The sequence below is a fragment of the Pongo pygmaeus genome, chromosome 14, assembly GCF_028885625.2.
Source record: "Pongo pygmaeus isolate AG05252 chromosome 14, NHGRI_mPonPyg2-v2.0_pri, whole genome shotgun sequence".
Classification (NCBI taxonomy): Eukaryota; Metazoa; Chordata; class Mammalia; order Primates; family Hominidae; genus Pongo; species Pongo pygmaeus.
The window spans coordinates 44333929-44354683 of NC_072387.2; the positions used below are offsets into that span (position 1 = coordinate 44333929).

At 39.5% G+C, this 20755-nt stretch overlaps 1 protein-coding gene across 4 annotated transcripts in view; it reads right to left on the reverse strand.

Annotated features, from left to right (window-relative positions):
• Nucleotides 1–20755, reverse strand: part of DCLK1 (doublecortin like kinase 1) — a 351269-nt gene that overhangs the window by 10549 nt on the left and 319965 nt on the right. For 2 of the 4 annotated variants that reach the window (XM_054446409.2, XM_054446411.2), the window contains 2 exons: nucleotides 11591–11704; nucleotides 6427–6500 (listed from right to left, as the gene is read on the reverse strand). In XM_054446409.2, coding sequence (XP_054302384.1) covers nucleotides 6427–6500; nucleotides 11591–11704 — 188 coding nt within the window. The remainder of the gene's footprint in view (nucleotides 1–6426; nucleotides 6501–11590; nucleotides 11705–20755) is intronic. The other 2 variants (XM_054446408.2, XM_054446410.2) reach the window with 1 other exon arrangement.

Genomic DNA, 20755 nt, shown 5'->3' on the forward strand with positions numbered 1-20755 from the left:
GTTTGGAAATGTTTTGCTTGCTAGTAAAATTAAACTGACAAATCAATTGAAATATCCACCCTCCTCATTTTATTGGGCTTACTCTCGTGCTTATTGCAGTTCTGTTTTGTTTTGCTTTCATATCCTTTTGAGGTCTTGCCAGAAATGACACAGTATCTGAAGACATGGCATGGCTCTTCTTCAAGATGACCATTAAAATGGCAAAAGGAGGCCTTCTTGGAATGCAACTGAGTAGCCTTCCAAGCTGCTTACTTTCTTGGCATGACTATCTTAAATATTATTCCCCATTTTCCTGGGAGAGCTGACCTTATGCTTCTGCACTACTAATCTTAAACATAGGCTTCTCCTGCTGACCTGATTCTTAATAGAGTCTTAAATTGGCCTAGCTCTGCAGTGGGTTTCTGATGGCCTCCCATCAGACAGTTAAAATTACAGTCAATTGGTGGCGGTTGAGCTCAGGACAAAATTTGTGTGCTTCCTCTGCTCGACAGCCCTTGATTTTCTTATAGGAGCCCAACCTCGGCGGAATTGCCATGTTTGTTCTCCATCATATCAGTAAACTAAACAGCAACCAAAAGCACAGTCTGCCTTAAGAAAATCTATGAAAATTTAGTGCCTGCAAAGCAAGTAAGTCAGGGGCAGTTCCTTTAATTGCAGAAACCATTTTAACCTTGCCAAAAAGCTTAGTCCTGGATTGCTAAAAGTGGGATGTTATTCTAGAACATCTCATATGATTTGCCCAAACTTTGATGTATCCCAAATTCTTCAAAAACATGTCTATCCTGAAAAAATCAGTGAAAAAATGGTCCCTTCTTTGGAGAGTTCAATCATTTATTTGTTAACTTAACAAATATTTATTGAAGGCCTCTTCTACCAGGCAGTGGAGATATAGTTTTTAACAAGCCCTAATCCTGTTCTTGTGGAATTTGCATTTGTACAGATGGCGCCTTTTAATTTAGACATATTTTCCCCCTAGAAAGGGTGTTGGAAAACTTTTCTGGAGAGGGCCAGATAGTTAATATTTTAAGTTGTGCAAGCCACATGGTTCTCTGACTCAACTACTCAACTCTGCTGCTGTAGGGCAAAGGCAGCCATAGACAGTTTGTAAATGAATGTGTGTGACTGTGTTCCAATAAAACTTTATTTACAAAAAAAAGGAAGTGGGCTAGATTTGGCCCATTGGCCATAGTTTGCCAATCCCTGTCCTAGAGGATCACATTTTAAACTTATACTTCATCAGAATTTTTGACTATAGCTACTTCAGGTAAAACATAATGCCACAAATGCTCACAAGAAATATAACATATACATTACTGAGCAGTTTACCCTAATCAGAACATTAAAACAGTTCATGATTCTACTTTAGTAACAAATGCCTCTCTCTGGAGAGAGATCAGTTTTCTCAGGAAAATCTGTGGAGTGGGTGATTTACTCTTGGAAGTGAGGGAAACAGAAAGCAATTTTTTTTTTTTTTTGAGTTTCTTCTTTGGGCTGGGGTGTGTGAAAGCACTTTTGCACAAGCAGCTAATTTAATCCTCACCACAAATTTGGAAGGTGGATAACACTCTTCTCCTTTTCGTAGGTGTGGAAATTGAAAATCAGACAGATAATGTAACTCGCCCAAGGTCACTCTGCAGGAAATGGGGTGGACTAGATCCAAACCCAGGACTTCTTGACTCCAAAGCCACACTCTCTCTGCACACTGGGCTGCCAATCTTTAATTAAGTTAATTGAATCTCAATCTCCATGACTTTTTTTTGAGATGGAGATTCACTCTTGCTGCCCAGGCTGGAGTGCAGTGGTGTGATCTCAGCTCATTGCATCTCTGCCTCCTGGGCCCAGATGATTCTCCTGCCTCAGCCTCCTGAGTTGCTAGGATTACAGGTGCCCACCACCATGCCCAGCTAATTTTTTGTATTTTTAGTAGAGATGGGGTTTCACCATGTTGGCCAGGTGAATCTTGAACTCCTGACCTTAGGTGATCCACCCAACTCGGCCTCCCAAAGTGTTGGGATTACAGGTGTGAGCCACCGCACCCAGCCTCCAAGACTTTTTAATTTCTAAAAGTGCCATGTGTCTGACATATATTTGAGAATTGTTTATTCCAGCCTATGAATACTTACACCCTTTCTTTATAAAAGGTGTGTCGATACTTATAATTAAGTTCTTTATGTATGATTTCCTGTGAATTTATACATCATAAAGCCTCTATTCTCTCAATGAACCTCACTAAGGAGAATTCACAAAGTATGGCAGGAATGAATATGTAGAAAAGAGCATAGATGTTTACTTTTAAGTCAAAATGAGGGAAAGAGATTCTGAGGCAAGGGCAGAATAAATATGATACTACACAATTTTCAGTCAATCTAGAATCATCAGGAATCTTAGGAAAATGTTAAAATCTCTCTTCAGTTTACACTCAATGATTAAGACTTGGAATGCCATGACATATTCTCATTTTTAATAAATAAGTAAGCTAAATTTTAAAAAGACTTATATGTCATTGCAATCCTCTCTTAAGGGGCCTCTGAAAACAAAACAAAAGAAAATAAAACCTCGGTGAGCAACCTGTTTGAGTTGGGAAATGTAACGCAGAAGTTTCACCATTCTCATGTTCTTTCCAATGACCCTTGGTGACCTTCACGCCACAACAGGCATAGGTATCACTCATCTTTTGAGCCTATGGCCTAATAGCTCATGCTTGGGTATCAAGGTACAACTGTAAGACCAATCCTCACTATCTTCCTGAGACTTCTCTCTAATCACAGGTTGAGTGGTTTTGAAGTTTAAATCTATGACTTTTCGATGTGTTAAACTGAATCCCCCAAACTCTGTGTTCCAGAGGGAGCCTCTGGAGTGGGTGGAGCATCTGCCCTGGCTGCCAACCATGCTCTGGCTGTCCGCGGGGACGGCGTTCTCACTCTGCAGAGCAAGGCCAGGACAACTTGCCACCGAGCAACCTGCAATGCATTGCAACTTGCTGTGTACATTTGGCTGCTTCTGGCCGAGGCCGGCCCTACATCCCTTCTCACACCACATGGAGGTTCCTCCCTGGCTTCCAGGGGAACAGTTTTCTCAAACCTGCGCGGAGCAAGATGCATTTAACTGACCCCATTCCTTTTAACAACCAAGCATGACAGCTTTTAATAGCCTTGCAAAGACGGTGCGCAGCCACCGCCAATCTGCCTCATTACTCACTGTTTCGGGACGGTGCTCGAATCCAATATGCACATTTTAGTCACGTCTTGCCTGAGAACTCAACCACCCTTTTGTCCTAGCTCACCTCCCCATTTTATCTTATTTCTCATGTTTAGCTTATGTCTTGTTTTGATATTTGTTTTATTTAATTGGGTTACCCGGTTCTGGCTGTTGCCCTGTTCTGTGTGCTGAAGGTGCAGGATTCTTCTCCATGTGTTCTAGGGCATAGCACTTGCCATAGTGACAGCTTCACTTGGGAAGGTAGAAATGTGTGTGACCACATCCCCTTTGAATAAGGATGCATTTCCAGGAGGGGGAAAATATAACGGGATGCAAATGTTCTCCAGTGGCTTGCAGCGGGGGGGAAATGGTGGCTTCTTAGGTCAGGAGAGTGTGGGATAGCCCAGTGAGCTCATTCCTGGGGCAGCATCCTCCCTGGACTCTGGGTGACAGGAGCAAAGTCTCCTGGATGCGTGGGTCAAGTGAAGGATGCTGCTCCCTTGGAAGCAGCTCTCTGGTATGAGGCTGGAGAATGGAGAGAAAGGGGAAAACAAATCCCCACTATTTGTCTACAATCACCAAAAAGCCAGTTATGAGGGACAGACCAATTCTGGGCACTCTGAGGAGATGGCTTTCCCAGCCTGTGCCCTCATGTGATCTGCTTTACAAAAAGCAAGAGCGACTCCCAAGTGTTCGGCTTACAGCAGTAAAAACAGCCATGAGCACTTTAAACACAACAATTGGGAGCCGGGATGCTCGCCTGTAATGATTGTTTATGTTAGAAAGTTGGCTGCCGCCATGGTTAGACAAATGCTCCCACTTCTGCATAGATAAAAGGCAAGCACTTGCAATTAGTAAGGAGAGCGTGTACGTTCTGGGGCTAAATGGCATTATAAAACTTCCTAATTAAGCATATATGCCGATGAGTTTTTAGCATCATTTCTCCAATTTAGCTTTACATACTGGGTGCGCTGTTCAGTACAGCACGAACTATAAACGTTGTTACCGCCCCAGCTGGAAAACAGAGCAGTTTATGTGTGCAAGAAAAAAGAGATTATCTCCCATCTGCTCCTGCCCATTATTCAGGGATGTGTCATTTTGTCTGCTGATGGGAACCATCACTAGGATTTTAGTTAAATGGCCTTTTTGTAGTTGGCTATGTTTATTAATTATTGTGTTTACTTGGGGCTTAGTTACCATCCATAATCCTACAAATTTAGTAATTTAATTTTCCAGAGGTTTTTGAAATTAGATGACTTTATATGTGTAATTTTTATAATACATATATGTACAACTATAATTAGACATACTTGATGCCTATTTTTAATTGTATATTAACTTTACACATGTATATCTGGTTAATATTCCTGACATTAGGAGACATATAATTTAAAAAGGGTGGAGCATGGTGTGATTTGATTTATATAAAGTACAAAACCAGCCAAAGCTAATTAATGTGGCTAGACTCTAGGGTCAGTGTTTACCCTTGAGGTGAAGTGACCCCTCCTGGAAGGGAGCCCCTGGGGTGCTAGGAATATTCTGTGCCTGATCTGGGTGCTGCCTACAGGGGCATGTTCGGTTTGTGAAAATTTATAGAGATGTGCATTCCTGATAGGTGCACTCTTCTGGAAGTATATATTCTTTCAGGTAAAAGTAAAAGATGGATGAATCCTCTTCTGTGTTACAAAGTCAAAAAAGAAGGATCTGCACAAAGGCAGATTATGATGAACTCGCCCTCCTCCCTCCAAAATAAAGTCAAAAATTAAGTTCTTTCTACATCTATAAGGCCAATTATGTAGGTAAATTAAATAAATGAATGTGCAACTCCTACATGCATTATAAATGGAGAAGACACAAATAGCCTTCTATGTCAAAATGACCTTAGAAAATTTTATTGAGCTTTGGGTGTTTTCTTGCTTTAAACAGATTTGGAAATGATCATGATTTTAGTATATCTGAATCATTTGTCAAGGTATGCCCCTTTCTGCTTTCCTATGTACTATGTTTTGAGTGTCTGATTACAGAAAAATAACCAGGAGTAACAATTGGGGCTAAAATCATATATATATATATATATATATATATATATATATATATAAAAAATATATATATACACACACATATACATTATGTATTATATATATACTTTATATGTGCATATATACACACATACATATATATTTTAATTTTTTTGTAAAACTTTGCAGTCTAACCATGAAACAACACCAGGCAGCTACTGTCTTACTACAGATAGGCTCCATAGTTTGGAGAAAACAAATGCCAAAACCAGTGGAATTTTTTTTTTTTTTTCAAACACTAAGACGTGGAGTGTTACCTGGAGATCATTTCAGAAACATTAAGATGGAGAAAACAGGCTCCCTAGAATTTCTCAGAGTTCATTTCTCAAACCATCAAAAACCATCCTGCTTGTGGAGAACTTAAAGAGACACAAACAATGCCCCTTGAAGGAAATGCCAGGGCAGTTGACTGGAATAGAAAACGATTGGATAGAATTCTTAACCCAGTTTTAAAAAAATCGATACCTCCCATAATCCCTTTTGCTTGAGCAGATAAGCCGGCTAAATAATCTGACAGTTACAAAATATTGAAAAATAAATTCATGCAATAGCTAATACATAGAGGGATTTCCAGGGGGAAGAGGGAACAATAAAACAAAAACAAAACAAAAAGGTGGAGAATTTGAAAACACAAGCTTACCAACACACACAATGCATTCTATAGCCCATTGTACTTTGAGGCGCTTCTACTGCTAAGGTGTAAATGCATTGTTATCCATCTAATCAGGTCAAGGTTGGGCTTGATGACTTTAAAATGACAGTATATACTTCTATAGAACACACACTAGTGTGCTATTGTTCTTCCATTTGTTAAGGGACAGAAGAGCACTGGAAATCATTGTTTTAATTAGCAACAGCAGGAAAATGCTTTGGCATTAGCACTAAATATACTGTCCTTTTAACCATAAGGAAAATTGATACTGAGCATGTGCAATGGAAAGAAAGCTGGCAAATGTCAGTGTGAATAATGGGTGAAAAAAAGGAATGAGGGGGTGTGGCATCTCAATCAAGATTAAAATGAAACTGATAAAGCAGCATATGGACTGGATAACAAATCAAAAGCATGTTTATCCACCGAAGGAACTGGTTAATGGAGACTGCCAGCACGTTGCCATGGAAACACTGACTGTTGAGCTGCACCATCTCATACCTTATCCAATACATTCCTGGTTGCTGGTAGTAGTCCAAAGACCCTGATCTCTTGATGGTAAACCCGTGGTCCAGCTGAGCAGAGAGAAATGGGGCAACTCAGTGGATCAACATTGTGCTAAAGAATTAAGACTCCAGACCAAGCTGTTCTTCATTGATTCTATATGTATATATAGTTACGATGCCTCTTCTGCAGAGTAACTAGCTAATATCCTAAGTCTGCATACTGAAAACAAAAAGGCAGGAAATGACACCTCATGACTATTTTGGAGGCCAATTTGCTCAAATAGATCTAGTTCTTCAAACAAGTTTTTGAATGACCATTTTAATCATGTCCTCTCAATTTATATCAAAAGATATAAACACCTCTTCATATGCCATAGAATAGAAAATGCTTCACAATTCAATAAAGTACTGAAATGAGCATTAGCCACTTAAGAGAAAGCAGATTGGACCCCATAGAGTATTACCGCATAAGGCTTAAATTGAGGGCTTCATAACTATGAAATGAAAGAGGAAAAGAATCAGGTTTTGAAACCTCATCAATTACAGCAATTTAAATTTCTGAGTTAATCTTCAAAAGCAGAGCTACTCTTAAAGGTGAATCTTTTCTTTTCCTTTTTATAAAAGGTATATGGTCTAATTAAAGGTGAATCTTAATTACATTTCTAAACTAAGAAGATAGAGTATAAAACAGTCAATAAATTTTCTCTATGAAAATATGGAAAGCGAAATAAAACAAAAAATAGTTTTCACTGTATATTAAAAATGCGTATGAACAGTTAAGTGCTTTTGATTAACACAAAGTACAATAAATAGAAGACAGGAGAAGTTTTCAAAGTTGTTCATCCTGGAATAAGATGTTAGCTTTTGGCTACCTGGGAATAAAAGATTCAATCCCCCAAACCTGACGAACACTAATTATGCTGTGTGCCTGCTTCCCCATTCTGCCCACGAGAGGATGCGACTTGGACACCTTTCTTCAGAGGGGCTCATGTGTTCTTTCAAATGCGTTCCTGGTATGATGCTGATGACAGTTTCTACTTTTAAATTCACAAAGGCATTTCAAAAACATGCCAGGGCACCAGGCATTTAAACTAAAAACTGCTTGGAGGATTTAGTGTTCTGATTATAAACTAGGCTATCCAAGTGTTCATAAAATGCAATGTGAAGTTTTAATCTTTTTAAAAATGTGTGTTTCGTTTTATTGAGAAAAAAATCGAAGTATAGTTGCTCTCAGGAAGATGAAGGTGTATGCTTGGCCACAAAGACAGCTACTTAGTAATTAGCTTTCTATTGCCATCTACAGGCAAAGTGTCATACAACCAGGTCTCATTTTAGAACTAAGCTTCCCAGTGTCACAATTATATGCACGCTGATTAGTATGGATTTGTTCAATTAGACTGAAATGCTCTATTTGCATGAGCAAAATGCAAAAGAAGAACTTTAAAGCATTAGGAAAATTATTGGTTAAAATAATAAACAGTGTTAAATGAGGAAAAATAAATTGGAACTGACATCTTAGTCATCGGTTCTTCATCAAGCTGAGCAAATCTAATAATGCCTCTCTCTCTTCCCTCAGCTCTCAAAAAGTTCACCGTTAAAATGTCATCTCTAATTCATTTTATGTCTATAAATTGCATTTTAATAACCTTTTGTTTCCCTTTCTCTCTCTCTCCTTTTTTTAAATCCCCCAACACTGAGAAAGGCAGCAGAGGGACAATGGCATCTCTCTGAGAGGCACAGAATGCTGCAGTTCTAAGGAATGCAATGGCTTCCACCTAATCCCACAGCTTGACCTAATTCAGAGCACCTTTCCTCCTTCAGGAGGGTGTGTGATCCCTGTGAACCTCCAGCTGGTAATTACTGTCCTAGCCAACTCGAGGCCCTCTTGCAACCTTAATATAAAGTTATCATTTGTCCTTTCTTTGGTCTTAATAATGTAGGGAGTGTGAAGCCGAAGAAAAAAATGACAACATGAACAAAAAACACTACAGTTCAGAACATGAGTACATGTTAAACTATGCTTATATCATAAATTACACCTGTGAGAGAGGCTGCCGGTTATGACAGTATGCTTTTTTTCTTTTGTCATTCTAAGAAAGAAAAAGTGTCACAGATTCTCTTATGAGCATTGGTGATCCCCAGCAGGTAGTTTGGTTTCTAACTAAGGAGTGAGAAGTACTAGTTAAAAATTAATTATTTAATTGTTGATTCCCTAACAGCCACCAAACCACAAACTAACACTACATCCTAAATAATAATTTTTAAAAAATTATAAAGGGTGTATGTCATTCTAAAAAATTAGTCCCATGGTAAAGGCGGTTTAAAATACATTATTTTATAGCCTCTGGGGAGAGCATACATACCCAGGAAAATGCTGTTTGAATGAAATTTATGCTGAAATCAGTTTTTGTAAATCTATCAAATAGAAATCATCACTGTATTATATCAATTCCTGAACTTTTCATAATGTGAGCAAATTAATCATTATATTAAATTATTAAATTATCAAATAGTCTTTATAGAATATACCATTTATAAAAAATTTTTCTTCTACCTCCCACTTACTTTGCTTCATAGCAGAATAATCTTTCTTGGCAGTCATACTTTGGAATATTATTTAATGCCAGGATTTCTTTTTCTTGTGATAGTCCCCTGATAGTCAGCCTTTGCATTTTAAGAATGAAAAAATAGTTATGCAATGTAATTGGATGTATCCAGTGCTATTCTGAAAGTAACACAATGAAGGTGGCCAAAATAGCCAGTTTCTAATTCCCAGCCCCACACTGTGGCTACTGACCTCGGCCAGGTTCTTCTAGAAGGTAGAGATATTTATGAGGGAAAAGCATTCTGGAGAAGGTGCCTAAATGTACATAGTATGGTAGACCAGTTTCTCTTAAAACAATCTCTGAAATCTACATTGATATTCTCTTTTATGCTTGAAATATTAATGCTGATAGTTAACATATGAATTGTGCTATAGATCTGACAGGCATTTTTTAAGATATAGTTTTCTGAAACCAGCCAATTATTTTGAATCTGAATTAAGTTGATAATTATTAAAAAAAACAAACAAACAAACCTCTGCAGCGGTAAAGATTAAACAAGCGTGCAACCAATGCATAACTCAGCATTACACAGCCCACTTTACAATTTGTAAGTATATTACCAGTTTGTGCAGTTTCCATGGAAACCGTGTTAGTGATGAATTGAGAAACTTGCATTCAAAATTGCATTCAAAGTGGTCCAATCATGACATTTAGGAAAAAAAAATAGTGGATCTTTGATCTTCAAATACTAATGAGTGTTTTAAGATCCACCTAGATGAGGTTTTAATGAATTCATTGGATAACGCTTTAGAATTCATCCAACTTTGATTAAAATAGGATTTCCCCTCAAATATGTGTTGTTTATCAATTGGAAAATTGCCCTGACGTTCCTGCCCTTAGTCATTGTAAGACTCCTAGAATACTGTGAACAAACCAATATTGAGCAACCAAGGCAAACTTAACCAAAGACTGATTAAAATAAAAGACCAGGAAAAAAAAAAAAAGAAAACAAAAGCAAAATGACAGAGGTGGAAAAGGCACTCTCTCTAGCAGCTGTAAGCCCTTAGCAGGAGAAAAACAGTCCCTTTCATGGACAAGCGTGCTGGCAGTCCATTCCAAAAGAAAACTGTGGAATCAAATGTTTGGAATAGACATACATCTTGAACGAACAATGGAAACAGAGTATAGAACGTCTGGTTTAGTAGAGAATCACTATGAGATTGTTGCTTTCAAAACTTACTGACTGAATATCAGCTCAGAACAAAGAACACTGATCATCTATGGAAGATGTAGAGGCTAATTTACTTCTACATTGAATTTTCTTAGAAAGAATTAAAGATAGAGGGCAAGAACAACTTGAAATTTTAAAACTTCAGCAGCACTGAGGAACATCTGGAAGAGTAGGCATTCCCTTTCACTTTACACATGTGCCAGTTGCTCACACGCATGTAAATCACTATTGAAAGGGTTCAATCAAGAAACATGAAATGCAAACAGTACGAGGGTGTGTATGCATGCATTTGTACCATTTGCAAATTCTGGAACCTCATATCAAATATTTAGTAACCCAGATCTGGGATTGGTGGCATCAAACAGATCACTTGTTTATCTTCAGTTTTTTTTTAGAGCTCTCGCGCAACCAAAAAAGAAAAAAAAGAAAGAAACCAAAAACACCCAGAGAAGTCGTTAAATATTCAGTACTGCTCATGAGTGAGAGGTGCTGTTTAATAGCATAAATACTTTTGAAAAAGTCCACATCATAGTGTCTTAAATTCTTTGTTTGGAGAAGAAAAACAGCTCAAGTGATTTTCAGATTGAATATGCTATTAAAATTTACATACTCTGAAAAAAAGAGGAAATTATTAAAAACTCAAGTAATTGGAACTTGAATATATTTACTCTAGAATATGACACCAGGAAGTATGAGGTTTCATTATTCCTCGGCCCAATTTAATCTTTGCCTAGAGCTGCGATCAAATTGCATGTAGTGTATGTCTGCATGTATAGAACAGAAAAGAAAGGCCTTGTGCAGCCGCATCAATAAAATAGTAAATGTTAAAAGACTTTCAACTTTAAGAACAGAAATTTCTAAGGAGCAAGACATTGTGACTTCGTTGGGTGTTCACAGTAATTCAATTTCACTGAAAATCTCACTGCGTAGCTTTCTGCTATGCTTTGACTTTAATTTACGTCTAGTATCAAGATCTATAGTGTTCCAAGCTCTCCCTGCAATGTTGTCTCTCTCAGCTTCCCTTTCCTTTCTAGGTCCTAGCAAAAGGACACTATGAACTCTTTTTCTTAGAGCCAAGAAGTTTGCATTGGCACAGAGTCCAGCATGGGGGAGGTTTTCAGTTTTAAATAAATAAATCATAAAATTAATATATACTGCAAGACACCCTGGAGGTGTTGGATAATGATGTGACGCCCAGGGAAATGATCTGCAGAAACACATAATATATATAAGTCCCATACCTCCTCTAGTGCATTAAGTGGCTGAGCTGTCTAAAGAAATGACCCATTCTGCTGCCTCTGACTGGAGAATCTCCTGAGTAATGCCTGTCTCTTAGGTGGGTTGCTTTAAAAAAGTTATAGGTGGATATTTCAGATGCTTACTGCTATGACAGAAACTCCAGCTGCCGTGCTATTCGGCTTGGGGCCTGTGTTGAAATGCTTCTTTATCTTTCCAGCTACTGACAGCTGATGTTCATTTTCTGGGAGGCCATCATCCTGGAGAAAAAGAAATAAAGAGAAGAGAAAAAGAAAGAAAATGAGATAAATGAAAAATGAAGGCCAAATCTTCTAGTCACAGGCAGTGATCTTAGAATTCATAAGATGTCAGAAATAAACCAACCAATGTCTACTCATTAAACACTATTGTTGGAAGTACTGCTCCAAGGTCTCATTCATTTCCACATCCGCTCTAAAATTAATTTGCTTTGTGTCATCTGACCCTCAGAGATTTGTCTCTAAATTAAAAAAAAATTATTTCTCTTTTTGGTTTCTAATAAAATCTATTCCAACCACGGCTCTAGGAACATGTCAAAGAGCAAGTTAATCTAGATGACCAGAAAAAAAAATTCAATGTGAACATCTTCTTTTTAATTTTTTTTTTTTCTTCTTAACCCATCATTTAGACCCAAAGCCAAGGGTCTTGGATGGCAAGCTTGGGCTTCTGCATGGCCCATAAATAAACTTGGGCTGTTCCACAGTTACTCATTTGGCCATTCTAAAATTCCAGGCAGCCTTCCAGGCAGAAAGATCTTCCTTAAATTTCAAGTCTTTCTTTCTTGCTGCCTTCAAATCATCTGTTATTATGATGTAATTTATATTGGAGCTTATTTTAACCAAGGTCTCTATTCTCTGCTGGAGCCATCTATGACTGAGGCTGGACACATGGTTCTCTTGTACTAAATATTGTTAGAATCACAATAACCAAGGTCATAAGTATGTGCCACCACTTACTAGAGTTCATGATGAAAAGGCTGCAGGATCCTTCAAGGCAGAGACTGTGTTTTGCTCACTATAGAATCTCCAGGTCTTAGCATAGTGCCTTGGCACATATTAGATGCTCAATTGTGGAATAAATGAATGAACAGATAATAGAGTGTTTGTAACTCACTGCTAAAAAGAAACTCCTGGCAATCACTTCGATGCCATTTATTATTTTTCTTTTCTTCTTCCTCTCCATCATTTTGCAGGTAATTTTTTGGTTCCATCCAGGAAAATAAGTCTTCTGCTTCTCAAGCATAATGTGCTGGCTCCTTTTGCACGAGCTGGTCCCTCCACATGGCATTTGCTTTTTCTTTCAGCATTTGGGCATTCACTTACGCAACAGACATTAACTGCATGCCTACATGGACCAGGCTCTACAGTAGGTGGGGGAGAAATGATGGCGAGCAAAGACAGCATGGGCCCTGCTCTCCTAGACCCTCTGCTCCATTTCTTTTCTTTATAACTTGGGTCTAACTGGCCTGTTCCAAGGCATTTATCCCCAAGTTAAGCACAATCTATTCTAATGGCTTTACTGGAAACCCCCAGTGCTTTTTCATTATATCAACTTGCACTATTTCTATTTTTTGGTGTTAGAAACAAGGTGAAATTCCAGTAGAGTGGGGATGTTACTTGGGGAGGGAACAGAAGCAGGGCCACATGAAGTGCCGACCTTGTCAAAGGCTATGTTAGGAATAGCAGAGTGTGGGAGGAAGATGTGATCTCTGTCCACCAGAACCTTGCAGGCTAATTGGGAGACAAAACATGCACACACTATGTAAAATCATGAAACAGGCCAACAAGATAAAAAGGAGCTGTTACAAGACTGCATGGCTGGATGGCTCAGCTAGATTCACCAAATAAGTTCAGAGGAGAAAGGGCATATTTTCTGGGGTGAACAGTTACAGCTGACTTCATGAGGGATATGGGACTTGACCTGGCCCTTAATGATGGAGAGTGTGTTGACAGGCAGAGAGGAGGTACGGTGATATTTGGTGTGCAGTGTGTGCAAGTGGGAAACCACAAAGTCATGTCTGCCAAACAAGAAGTCAAACAGTTTGTCTCTAGTTAAGTTTATGTGCCACGGCAATGGCAGAGAAAGCTGAAAAAACAGGAGAAGATTGGCCATAAATGAATACCCAAAAGATCCCAGAATTGAAGCCTTCATCTCCATTGGGAATAGAGCTTTTTAATAAGAGGACTGTAAGTTTAAGAAATGTGAAGGACTACTTTCCCTTTACTATTTTTATAGTACATTATCCAGCTCTTGGTTCACTCTACAAGTGAAAGAGAAATCAGATGATAATTACAAAGAATTAGGATTATGCATCCAGAGTTCTAAACACAAGGGTGAATTGAATCGTGTATGTAAAAAATGTTTTTATTAATATGGTGAATGAGGCCAAGTGCAGTGGCTCCTATCTGTAATCCCAGCACTTTGGGAGGCCGAGGCAGGTGGATCACCTGAGGTCGGGAGTTCGAGACCAGCTTGACCAACATGGAGAAACCCCAACTCTACTAAAAATACAAAATTAGCTGGGCATGGTGGTGCATGCTTGTAGTCCCAGCTCCAGCTACTCAGGAGGCTGAGACGGGAGAATAGCTTGAGCCCGGAGGCAGAGTTTGCAGTGAGCCAAGACTGCGCCATTGCACTCCAGCCTGGGCAACAAAAGCGAAACTCCGTCTCGAAAAAACAAAACAAAACAGAAAACCAACAACTGGTGAATGAAACAAAAGGCCCCTGGAATTTAAGTTGGACAATAGCGTTTGGGATCTAAGTTAGAATTTTTGAGAGTTTTTCAACATTTGGCAAGGGATAAAATGATACTGAAAGTCTTCTGAATATTAGTATCATGCCTTGGCAGAGTGTCGGGTTCTGTCAGAATGAAAGGGGCCACCTTGGGTGCCCTACTGGCCTCACCCCCAAGATTACACATGCACTTCTTACCATCTCTTTGTAGAGTTCCAGGCTACCTTGGGCAAAGTGATCAAATGAGCTTTCAGTGATGAGATACTTTGAAAAACATGATTGTGGAGAAGGTTGAGGAAAGGTCTTTCTTTTTAGGATGAAAGAAACTTGAGCATATTTGTGGTCTTAGGATAAGAAGCTAGTGAAAAGGGAGAGTTGAAAGATAGGAGAAGGGCAAGGTAGGGACGGAGGGTAGAAATGAAGTGGTTTGCCTTGGGGAGGTATAGGTTTACCTCTTTCTCTGAGGCAAAGATGAAACAGAGAATGAGCAGAGGTGCGGGGAAGGGAAGTTAGAAGAGCATGGCAGGGCGAGGAAGGTGACACAAGTGTTAACTGCTGCTTACATGTATGATCTCTTCCCTCCTCAAACTTCCGTCCACTTATTAGTCCCATTTTGAACATAGGCAAAATGATGTTCAGCAAGGTGAAATCATTTGCTCAGCGTCACACAGCTAGAAAGTGGTTGAGTCAGCATCGAACCAGGCCTGAAACTCTGTTCTTTTTCCCACACCAGGTTGCATCAATTGAGGATGCTCACTAGCATGGCATCAGCTACAAAAGGGCTGCTTAACTGCTAAATGGAAATACTCAGTGAATCATCTTTTCCATGATGAAAGTGGCACAGTGGTGAGGGGGAAGGGGAATTGAATTAGGGGCCAAACAAACCAGAAAATATTTGGACACGACAATGGAGCCTGGGAATCATCTGGTGGTCAATAAAAGAGACGATGAGCATTTCAGGGACCCAGTGGAACACAGTTAGAAATTCTCTGTCAAGTGGAGAGTGGGTGTCCACTAATCTGGGATGTATCAACGTGACCTATTAGGGCCGGGACTCTAGGATCCTATATGCAGCAAGCAGTGCAGCAAGGCCTGGCTGACACTGGGCAGAATAAAGTTGCACGGAGCCAACAGCATTGCCCTATGATCGGCACAGGCTGTGTTTACCAGCCTAGGTGTAAATATGGGGAAAGATAGCTGGGTTTTCATAAGAGCAGCCCCTATTTAACTTACTGAGAAAGATTCAGCTCTTGCTGAATAACCCCACCTTCTTTTCACTCCCCACCATTGGCATCTTTTCAGAAACCTGCCTTCACCTGGCTTTCCCCCCACTGCTAGTTCTTGAGCAGGAGTTTGCTCTCTATCCACCTCACAGTGGATTTCCTTATCATTTCCCAGCCCTGTCCTGGTCCTAATCTCCTGTCAAGGTTCCTAGCAACTCTTTCAGATACTGGGCCCTGGAGGTGAAGGCCTCCAGCTTTAAATTCCAGTGAAGGTTTGAGCTTCCCTTGGGTTATTAGTTCACACTGAAGCAATGCAAGTAGCGAAACAAGTTGTCAGAGAGGCTTTTGACTTCATAAATTTTAAAACGTTCCAGGATTTTTTTCCAATGAAATAAGGTGTCTCAGCTGGAGTAGGTAAAACACATACATGTACACACACACACACACACACACACCCCATGACAATGAAAAAGTCTGCAGTGTTTTTATATAAATTTTGAAGGTTTTCAGCATAATTGGATAAAAAGACTTAAACAATTGGCTTTGCAGGGATCTAATCTGTACCTGCACCATACAGATGGATGATAGAGATTTAGCTAACTTACTGTCATGCATCAATAAAATAAATAGGGAAGTTAAAAACATACATTTATATATATACATCTTTATCATCATTATTCAGAATAGATTATGTGCCAAAAATGTGCTATGAATTTTCTAAACGTGACAAATCTGGCAGTATTTTACAAATAGTTATAGTATTATTACCATACGTTCTGGTTTGGTGGTAGTTTCTGAAGTTCGACACAGGCTGGTTGTGGTTTGAGGTTAGTAGTTTTTGATTTAGAAATTCCCATCCACCACTTGGCAGAGCATTGCAACTGACACGAACAAAATTAGTTTGCAAAATGGAAAATGAACTCTCACCACTGTCCATAGGAGACCTGGCCTCCTGGTCTCCATTTCTCTAGGGGTTACTGGGGAAGAGCTGTGGGGAGGCTTGTGGGGGAACGGATGTGAAGTCACTTTGTAATGTAGAATTCCTCGCTTTCCTCTGGGAAACCATTTCAGGCGTCATGCTTTAGAAAATTCTCATCCCCTTGTGGATTTTTGGGTTTGAATCATGGATCTGGTTTGCAGTCTATTCATTGCCAGACTCCATTATTAATATCTGTAAACTCAGGAGAAGCATGGCAGTCTTGAGTAGTTTACTGCTAGAATATTCCCACTTAGTTTTAAACCATTCCAAGGTCATTAAAGGACTCTTCAATAGCAGTTCCGCTGCTCCTCCCAGTGTGCTTGACTCCTGTTAACTGTCCCCACCTGCACGGCACCCCCAGTCCCCTTGACTCTCTTCAGTATGGCCCTATGATTCTCTGTCTACAATTCACACTGCACTTTGGGAGAAAATGTAAGGCAAGTTAAGATTTATCTTAGAGCAAGGACAGGATAAAATGCCCATATGGAAACTGCAATTCCACATCATCATTTAAAATTTATGAATATAAATAAGTGGTTTTATATATTATTACAGAGTCATTGGGCTTCACTTAACTGCTAACAAATTCTACCAGCACAATAAGAGGAATGTTTACATTTTTGTGTGTGTGGGTAGGGCTGATTTTTATTAGTCAACATGGAATATCTTGGGAGATTATCCAGGCTTCTATTTTTTCTTCTTTCTCTTGTTCTTTTTTTCCTTTTGGATATCTGGACTTAGCAGAATCTTTTCAAAAGAGTCTGTAGGTGGGATATAGGAGGTAAACTAAAGTGTAAAGGCCAGGAAAGTGATAGAAAGTCTTGAATTGGCTAAATAACTATACTTGATTTTTTTAAACCAGTCTGTTCTGCTAGCACAAAAGTTCTTGAACTTCGTTTCTTGTTATAATCACCTGTGAGCTTTTAAAAGTCCTGATGCCACAAAGCCAGTGCAAACCAATTAAATCAGAATGTCTGGGGGCAAAACCCAGGCATCAGACCTGTGTTAGAGGCTCCAGTGGGCTTCAGGCTAGACTCTTTTGAGCCTCAGTTTTGTTTTTTTTTTTTGTTCTTGAGACAGAGTTTCGCTCTTGTTGCCCAGGCTAGAGTGCAATGGCAGGATCTTGGCTCACTGCAACCTCCGCCTCCCAGGTTCAAGCGATTCTCCTGCCTCAGCCTCCCGAGTAGCTGGGATTACAGGCATGTGCCACCATGCCCGGCTAATTTTGTATTTCTAGTAGAGACGAGGTTTCTCCGTGTTGGCCAGGCTGGTCTCGAACTCCCGACCTCAGGTGATCTGCCCGCCTCGGCCTCCCAAAGTGCTGGGATTACAGGCATGAGCCACTGCGCCTGGCCCTCAGTTTTTTTTAATCTGTTAAATTGGCAAAATAATTTGATGTAAAACATAGATTCATAAAATTATACCATCCTAGAGTAACAGAAGAATAACTCGGGATAAAGTAGATGAACATTTTGAAAATAAAAATGGAATGACAGCAATATATTTAAAATATCACAATGATGATAATTTGATTCTAATTATATATAAGAATTTTTTTCTGGAAATGTCAATTCTGTTTATGAACTTATCATGAACCTACATTTTCTATCAATAAAGCATCATTTGTGGGGAAAGTGACTCAACCCTCTTTCCAATTCCTGGAAAGGTCAAGATATATTATTGCCTATTTTATTCTTATATTATAATAAATGTGCCTAAATCATATTGTTCTCCACTAGATGGGTAATAGGGTAAAGAAACGTAGTTGGGATAATTTTGTTGGTATTTTGTAACTACATTAAACAAAGTAGCTGTGATGCTGGAGAAAGTAACAGAGCTGGTAATACACATATTATCTATCTGGATCTGTGACACACAAACAGGATCATGTTGGGGGATGACAGTCTTTCTTCCTTAATCAAGCTTCTCATTCACCAATATTAATCACAATTTGCATTTCATCAGCACATAGCAATGGATGAAACAGTTGTCATCTGGCTCAGACTCAAATTCACCAAATATTTGCTAAGTACCTACAAGGTGCTAGGACTTAAGATTGCCCTCTCAGACTCTTTAACTATATGATCCTTTTCCCATCCTTATAGCAAGTGGAGAGGAGAATCCTATTTTCTTCATTTCACAGATAGGAAAACAGGTTTGAAGGAGAGAAAAGACTTGCCCAAGGTCACACAGGTGAGTGAGCTGATGCTCCTCCCGTGGGTCTACATTCCTCTTCCAGACATGTGGCTGCTTACTGACGATGGCTTTGTTCATGTGGCTCATTGGAACCATCCACAGAGAGGCCTCGCTCATGACTCTTTCAACAACAGAGCAAAGGGCAAGAATACGGCAGAGCACGGTGGGATTCGGACCCAGGACGTGTGAAAAATAAAGGTGAACTTAGAGGAAGCTCCTGGATGAGGCTAAAACAAGTGACTTTTGCCGAGTAGGTTTTCCTTTCTGCTGCCCTATGCTCTACTCTCTGTTTTATATAAGTCTACCTTTCCTTTTTCTTTCTTTCTTTTTGTTTGTTTGTTTCTTGAGACAGAGTCTCCCTCCGTCACCCAGGCTGGAGTGCAGTGGCTCAAACTTGGCTCACGGCAACCTCTGCCCCCAGGTTCGAGCCATCCTCATTCCTCAGCCTCCCCAGTAGCTGGGATTACAGGCACCCACCACCATGCTGGGCTAATTTTTTTTTTTTTTTTTTTTTTTTAGTAGAGGTGTGGCTTCACTATGTTGGCCAGGCTGGTCTTGAACTCCTGGCCTCAAGTGATCCACCTGCCACGGCCTCCCAGAGTGCTGGGGTTACAGGCATGAACCACTGCACCCAGCCAAGACTGCCTTTTCAATTCCAAGTACGCCAAGTAAAAAAGTCATGGAATAAGCAATAGAGAAAATTAGAACTAATGAGAGCAAAGAAAGAGCTTTTTGACAACGTCCTTAGGGTTCACATAATTATTAGTACTTTTCTCCCCTCTTCTCTCCTTTGTGGTAATCAGATATAATTTGATTGCCAAATGCAAAATGTCTTACTAAACGGATATTCTTTGAAATCCCTAATTTATTTATTTCTTTTGCTTGGCCATTCATTTGTTGTACTTGGAGACGTCAACAAATGCTAAATGCTGATTGTGAAAGCTTACTTTTAACAATTGATTATTTTCAGATGAAGAAAAATTCCGTTTTCTGATTTAGTTACTTCATAAAGATGATTTCAAAAGTTAAGCACTCACTTAATCGAGTCTTTAAAAAGCTTTTATTAAAACCATTTTTTTTTTTAGGATGGTAAGTCTGTTTGAATTACAGAAAGGGTATTTTTTTTTAGTTTTTGATCGCCCAGATGATTACTTAAATTCTCTCCTTGCTTTTAGAAAATGCCTTTAGGAAATCTGAGAGGAAAAACTGAAATGGACAGCAGAAGTCTAAGATCCAGAGGGAGCCATGGAACATAATTATCAGCAAAGTGGGACCATGTGTAAAACTGCACAAAACCAGGCAGAAGAGGCAGAAAGTTACTGCTGAGACATGTATATATTGCCATAATGAGCAACCTATTTTTTCACTGGTAACAGCCAGAAGCCTTCTTAATTTTGTTTCTTTACCACAGTTGAGTTGGGATATTATTAATATAGGGCCATTTGGTCTGGGATCAGGGGAACATTCATGCTGTTCCCAACAGCATTCCAGACCCCTCATGTATATAAACAAATTTGCTCACATTTACAAAGTTATCTTCTAGCAAACATGCACATTCTGCTGGAACTGACTGTCAGATATCTTCTTCCTAGTCTTCTCCAGGATTGAGCTCTGGCACCTCCTTCTCTGGGCTCTGGGAAGTCTCCCCACAGAGCAGACTGGGGTAGCCGTTCTCACTACCCTGGAACTGTCTGGTTGTATCAGACTTTGTTCCTAGAAGGCAGGGCTGGCACACAGTGTCTCTGATAAAAATGTATTTAGGAATCTCTACATATAATTTTTTTAAAAAATTACTCAGTTGTGGTGGTGTACATCTGGGGTTCCAGCTACTTGGGAGGCTGAGGCGGGAGGATTGCCTGAGCCCAGGAGGTCGAGGCTGCAGTGAGCCATGATTGAGCCACCGCATTCCAGCCTGGGTGACAGAGTGAGACCCTGTCTCAAAACAAAAAAAAGTAAAATGATTATTTGTCATCTATGAATATCTTTCCTCTGTGGCTCTTCAGGAGCCTTTTAAGGCCACGTGTCAAATTCAGATTGTCTAGTTTCTTCTGTGTGGTCACCCTGTCTCAGTTTCTCCAGAGCTAATATGCAATTTGACAATTTATGGATGGTGGGCTTTTATTTTTTTTCTTTGAAATTTA